This window comes from Neophocaena asiaeorientalis, unplaced genomic scaffold (assembly GCF_003031525.2).
Source record: "Neophocaena asiaeorientalis asiaeorientalis breed wild unplaced genomic scaffold, Neophocaena_asiaeorientalis_V1.1 scaffold226, whole genome shotgun sequence".
Lineage (NCBI taxonomy): Eukaryota > Metazoa > Chordata > Mammalia > Artiodactyla > Phocoenidae > Neophocaena > Neophocaena asiaeorientalis.
In genome coordinates, this window is record NW_020173037.1 from 578,900 (window position 1) to 585,428 (window position 6,529).

General features: G+C 42.9%; 1 protein-coding gene across 1 annotated transcript in view; it reads left to right on the forward strand.

The window, feature by feature from the left end:
* UBE2V2 (ubiquitin conjugating enzyme E2 V2) overlaps window positions 1-5,135 on the forward strand; it is a 30,740-nt gene extending 25,605 nt beyond the window's left edge. Inside the window, exon 4 of the mRNA XM_024742659.1 lies at window positions 4,252-5,135. Coding sequence (XP_024598427.1) covers window positions 4,252-4,398 — 147 coding nt within the window. The 3' untranslated portion in view covers window positions 4,399-5,135. The remainder of the gene's footprint in view (window positions 1-4,251) is intronic.
* Window positions 5,136-6,529: the final 1,394 nt, after the last annotated feature.

The following is a 6,529-nucleotide window of genomic DNA, read 5'->3' on the forward strand; positions in this document are numbered from 1 at the left end:
TTTTTTTTGCGGTACGCGGGCCTCTCACCGTTGTGGCCTCTCCTGTTGCGGAGCACGGGCTCCGGACGCGCAGGCTCAGCGGCCATAGCTCACGGGGCCCAGCCGCTCCGCGGCATGTGGGATCTTCCCGGACCGGGACACAAACCCGTGTGCCCTGCATCGGCAGGCGGACTCTCAACCACTGCGCCACCAGGGAAGCCCAAGCTCAGATTTTTTAAGATAAAAGTTTCTCCGTTAAATTTCTGTAGAACTCTCTAAAGGCTACTCTGAATTTCTGTGTTTATCTTGTGGTGGACCAGTAAAAATCAGTGCAAGGTCTTGGGCTGTTGCATGAAAGGTGCTTTCAGTGGCCCTGCTCTAGGGCGTTCACGTACAAGTAGGATGTCTGCTGAGGTGGGGTCTGGGTGAGGCTTGTCTTCAGCTTGACTGACTGCCGCCCGGGCTCTCCCAGGGTTGTCCATGTCTGTCATGCTCACTGTGTGTAAGTGCCTGGACTGTCCATCCCTACCAGTGCTTCATATAGTCAGGCTGGAGTGGGGACCTGGAAGCAGAGAAATTAAGTCCTGGTTTAATTATTGGAGCGTAGGTGTTTGTATAGAGTGACTGGATTAGGCATCAGGTTTTCTTTTGATTGATACTCATCGTGGTTTGATTTGCATTCCCCTAGTTAGGCACCTTTTCACCTGCTTATTGGCCATTTTTTTTTACCCTCTTTGGAGAAATGTCTATTCAGAACCGTCTAAAACGACAAGGATTTATTGTCTCACAGTCTTTGTGGGCTGGGACTGTGGCCCAGGGCCTCTCCCAGGGCTGCAGCCCACATGCCAGCCTGTGCTGTGGTCTCTGCTGAAAGCTCGACTGAGGAAGGATGCAGCTCCGGCCTCACTCACGTAGGTGTTGGCAGTAGTCAGTTCTCAGTCAGGCTTCAGTTCCTTATACACTGTAGCCAGAGGCCGCAGAGCAGTTCACAGCAGAGCAGCTGGTTTCCGTCTGCAAAGCAGGGGAGTGAAAGCAAGAAAGAGCAGGATGGAAGAAGCTGGAGTATTTTTGTAGCTTAACGTCAGAAGTCATATCCCAGCGTTCTGTCCAGCCCGCACTCCAGGGAGGGGTCACATAGGACGTGAATGTCAGGAGTTGAAGATCTTCGGGAACCATCACAAAAGCTGCTGTCTTAGTTTGACTGCTGTCACAAAAATACCATAAACTGGGGCTAGTTTGGACAGCAGAGATTATTTCTCACAGGCTGGAGGCTGGGAGGTCTGAGATCAGGGTTCCCACGTGGTTGGGTTCTGGTGAGGACCCTCATTCTGGGCTGCAGATGACTGACTTCTTGCTGGGTCTTCACAGGGAGGACAGAGCAAGTTCCAGTCTCGTTCTCTCCTAATCCCATCGTGGTGGCTCCACCCTTGGGTCCTCACCTAAACCTATTGATAATTACTTCCCAAGGTCCTCGGCTCCTGGTACCTTCCCATGGTGGTTAGGGTTTCAGCGCATGAGTTTTGGGGGACACAAACATGCAGTCCATAACAGCTGTCTACCACGATCCACTTTGCCCACATTTAATTGATATATTTAGTCTTTATCATTAAGTTCTAAGAGTTCTTAATTTACTGAACAAGAGCCCCTTGTTAGGTATATGATTTGCATGAATTTTGTTTCATCCTGTGGGTTGTCTCTTTGTTTTCTTGACGTTTTCAACACAAAAATTAAAAAATTTTATATAGCCAATTTATCTACTTTTTCTTTTGTTGAAAGTATTTAGTTGTTATATCTAAGAAACCATTGTCAAATCCAACGTCACAGAGATTTACTCCTGTTTTTTTCTAAGAGTTTTATTGTTTCAGCTGTTAATTTAGGCCTTTGATCCATTTTGAGTTAAGGGTCCAGCTTCATTCCTTTGCATGTGAATGTCCAGTTGTCCCAACACCATCTATTGAAGGGACTGTCCTTTCCCCATGGTTGACACACTTGTCAGAGATCTTTTGACTGTACGTGCATGGATTTACTTCTGGGTTCTCAGTTGTATTCCATTCCATTGATCTGCGTTCTCAGTCGTTTTCCATTCCATTGATCGGTATGTCCATCCTTGTGTGAACACCACCTTTTGTTTTTGTTTGGTTTGGTTTGTTTGTTTGTTTTGGCCACCTGCGCGGCATGCGGGATCTTAGTTCACTGACCAGGGATCGAACCCGTGCCCCCTGCAATGGAAGTGCAATGTCTTAACCACTGGACCGCCAGGGAAGTCCCTCACCCTTCTTGATTACTGTAGCTTTGTAGTAAGTGTTCTTTTTCATATTGTTTCGGCTATTCTGGGTTCCTTGCATTTCCATATGAATTAAAGGATCAGCTTGTCCAGCTCTGCAAAAAAGAAAAGAAAGGGCAGTCGACATTTTGATAGGGATTGTGTGAAATCTGTAGATCAATTTGAGGAGGATTGTCAACGACATTAAGTGTTCTGATCCATGTACATGGGATATCTTTGTCAACAGTTTTTTTTACAGTATTCAGTGTACATGGCCTACACTTCTGTTTCTTATCCTGTTGTAAATGGCATTGTTTCCTTGAGTTGATTTTCAGATCATTCATTGCAAGCACACAGATGAGGTTTTGTTTGTGGATCCTGTACCCTGCAGCCTTGCTCTACTCGTTTATTCCCTCCAGCAGTTGCAGTTCCTTTAATGGCTGCCTTAGGATCTGTGTACAAGGCCACGGCATCTGCGCATAGAGATGGTTTCACTTCTTTCTTTTCAAAACCTTTAATTTCATCTTCTTGCCTAGTTGCCTGGCCAGAGCCTCCGGTTCAGTGTTGAGTAGCAGTGATGGCAGCAGATGTCCTTGTCTTGTCTTATCTCAGGAGGAAAGCTTTCAGTCCTTCACCATTGAGTGTGCTGTTAGCTGTATATTTTTTGTAGGTGCTCTGTATTGGGTTGATATACCTAGTTTGTTGAGTGTTTTTATCATGAAAGGTTGTTGTCAAAGCTATTTTGTGTCTGTTGAGATAATCATGGTTTTTGCTCTCTGTTCTGTTAATACGGTGTATTACATTGATTGATTTTTATATATTGAGCCAACCTTGCCCTACTGGGATAAATCCCACTTGGTAATGGTGCATAGTCAAATTCTTTATATGTTGCTCAAGGTCAGCCATAGGTGAGAGTTTATGGCCTTCTCAGGTCTTTTGAGCCTGCACAGCCCTGCACAGGTGTGTCTTCTAGATTCACAGGCGTGTGTTGGAACTTTTCAAAGCCTCACTGGACATCTCATTTCCCAGCTTTCCTGTGAAGTATTTGGTCACCTTCCCGCTTTCCTCTTACCACCTCCTTGCCCAGCAGAGGTGTTAAACAGTTTAAGCAATTTCTTTAATTTAAAATTTTTTTTATTTTTTATTGAAGTATATAGTTGATTTACAGTATTATATTTGTTTCAGATGTACAATATAGTGATTCAGTATTTTTATAAATTATACTACATTTAAAGTTATTACAATATAATGGTTATCTTTCCTTGTGTTGTACAGTACATCCTTGTTGCTTATTTTGTACATAGTAGTTTGTGTCTCCGAGGTGTCACACAATTGACACTGGTTATTTTTGGCAAACAGCAGGTGGAGGGGTGGGCCGGGGACTAGGTGGTCCTCCGTGGGTGAGTTCTGAGGTCAGACAAAGAGAAACCCCATGGAAGGGGTTTTCCAGGGAACTTTCAGGCAGGCCGAGAGATGGCAGGTACCTGGGGGTGAGGCTTTGAAGGAGCTCCAGCCCCATCCTGCCAGTTTCCTGCAGTGGAAGATGAATTTAGCACAGTGCGGAGAACACACGGGAGAGAGAGATCTGAAAGCAGAGGTCAGGGTTCGCAGTTCTTTCCTTAATCCTGGTGGAGGTCATTGCCCAGACTTTGGGTCGTGGCATTGGAAATGGAGAGAAACCTCTGACCTTATCAAGAAGGAATTGGTAAATATGTTTACGTGTAGTTATTTTATATAACATTTGTTTATTTCTGATGACCGAAGTTCCCTACACGTTTACAGAAAAGCACCACACGCAAAGGACACACTTTTTTAGGAAACACCTGTGGAAGAAGGAATATTTTCCCTAGGTATTATATGAACCAGTAGTTTCATAATGTTCGCTTTGTGAAAATAGAGCCAAGCTATGAATTTTTAAAAGTACTTCTTATCAAAGTGCGTCTAGTATATTGGTGCCAGACCCCGTTAAACTTGGCAGCTGATTTTACTCTTCTTCCCCCTCCTTTCAGGTGGATGCACGGAGCATACCAGTGTTAGCAAAATGGCAAAACTCATACAGCATTAAAGTTGTACTTCAAGAGCTAAGACGTCTAATGATGTCCAAAGAAAATATGAAGCTTCCACAGCCACCAGAAGGACAAACATACAACAATTAATTTTAGTGGATTTAAAACTTGTCTTAAATCAACAACCTTCTATTCATGTTAATGTCTTGATTAAATATCACAATGCAAAATACCCACACATTAAGTAAGATAATTCCAGCTGGTAAACATGACCTGGACATCTGTAAGAGTATATTTAATATATGTACACCCATTATGTTTTCAGGTAACAGGAGGAAAATTCAGCACAGTTTTTTTTCTTGTTAAGGCACCGTCATTTAAGCATGAACCTGGAGTACTCAGAGTGGAACTCAGGTTTCCAGGTGGAAGAACAGCGAGAAGTGTCAGATGGCTGTGCAAGCAGATGTGTTTCTGAAGAGAAAGCCCAAGAAGGAAAACCCAGAATGGCGTGCTCTCGCTTAGTGAAAGAGCTTCCGTTGAAATGGTCTAAAGTGGCAGGTACAATGAATATTGTCACAAAACATGTTCATTTTCGAAGCGGTATAGGTGCTGACTACTAGTAGTATCAAAAATACGTTCAGGATTGTTTTGATACCTGTATTTATAATAAAATTGTTGTGGGGAGGTGGACGGATTTCCGTTACAAGCTGTTCCTGGGTGTTCCATGTACCAGACGCGGTGAAGAGTTGTTTACAGTCTTTGTTGGACAAACCATGCATTTACATTTAAATGAAATCAACAAAAAGGAAATAGATATATGGATATGTGATTTTGAGATTAACGTTAGTCTTAAATTGTAAATAAAATGTGGAATGTGTCCTCAGAAACTGTGCCATTTCTGTTATATTGATGTGGTATGTGTACAGTAACTTGCTGAGGTAGCAGAAATTGGAATTATTGTAGCCTTCCCCTATACACACCTTTTATTATTTATCCTATATTGTATACGTCTTGCAAATTGGAATTTGTGGAGTATTTAACAGTACAGATTACTTAATAAGTTTAATTTCTTGTTAGGAGAAGGAGGGATCCCAGGTATTCTGTTTTGAAGTTGATTTCACCAGAAATATTGTTAAGAAAGATGTAGCAGTTTTTTTAGAATTAGAGATTGCAAATTATCCAAACATACGTTCCAGTTTTTCTTCATGATATCTGCCCCCAGTGCTCTTAGCAGTAACTGGGGTTAGTTTTGTTCACTTATCCTTTGCTTTGGCAGCTACATAATTCTGAATTGAAAGTCCACCTGTGCTCTGCTTTGACCAGAGTGATTGAGGCTTTCGGATGCTGTTTTTCATCTCAGAGCGCTTGGGTTACTATTTTGCTGAAAATACTTCTCTCTTATGGGTTCTGTTTTCTGAAGAAAATAGTAAGGGGGTCATGTAACAAGGACAGATTTCTCAACCCTGACATGTTTTTATCAAGTGCATTCAAAGTTAAAGCTCTGAGCTACCTTTTCTTGGCCAGTAATACTTTAAAGTCAGTGGCAGTTTATCTAAATTTGCTAATTTCAATATGGCTTTTTTTTTTTTTTTTTTTTTTTTTTTGGGTAGCGGAACACAGGCTCTGAACGCGCAGGCTCAGCAGCCATGGCTCACGGGCCCAGCCGCTCCGCGGCATGTGGGATCTTCCCGGACCGGGGCACGAACCCGTGTCCCCTGCATCGGCAGGCGGACTCTCAACCACTGCGCCACCAGAGAAGCCCTCAATATGGCTTTAATTATCAAAGATGTTTAAAGTGACACATAGAGAATGTATACATATAAATTAGTGCATGTGTAATTTATTTAAATAGGTTTGAAATGAACTATTACCTTGGCATACATTCTTAAAAATTTTAAGTGGTTGAGATTAAGTGGAATTACACTGATATCCTATGTGAGAGTGGTGGTTCCTGACAGTCTAAATCGGTCTCTAGTGACCCCTTCCGCACTGGGAGAGCGTGTCCTGTCGTATGTGGGCGCTGATAACCATCTGAGTGCTGTACATTGTTTCTACAGTGGTGGGCTGAGAGCCTGGGCACCTTGACCTCTGGTCCACTCTCCTTTCCCCGCACCCGCTGTTGTGAAGGACTCCCCCCCACAGGTGTGTGTTGCCTTCGAAATTTGTTTGAAAGGCTAGCAGGTGAGACTCTAGGGGATGATCATGTGTTAATAAAGATTGCAAAAGTAAAATATTTGTCCTGTTAGGTCAGTGTTATGCTTTAATGGTTTTAATTACTAAT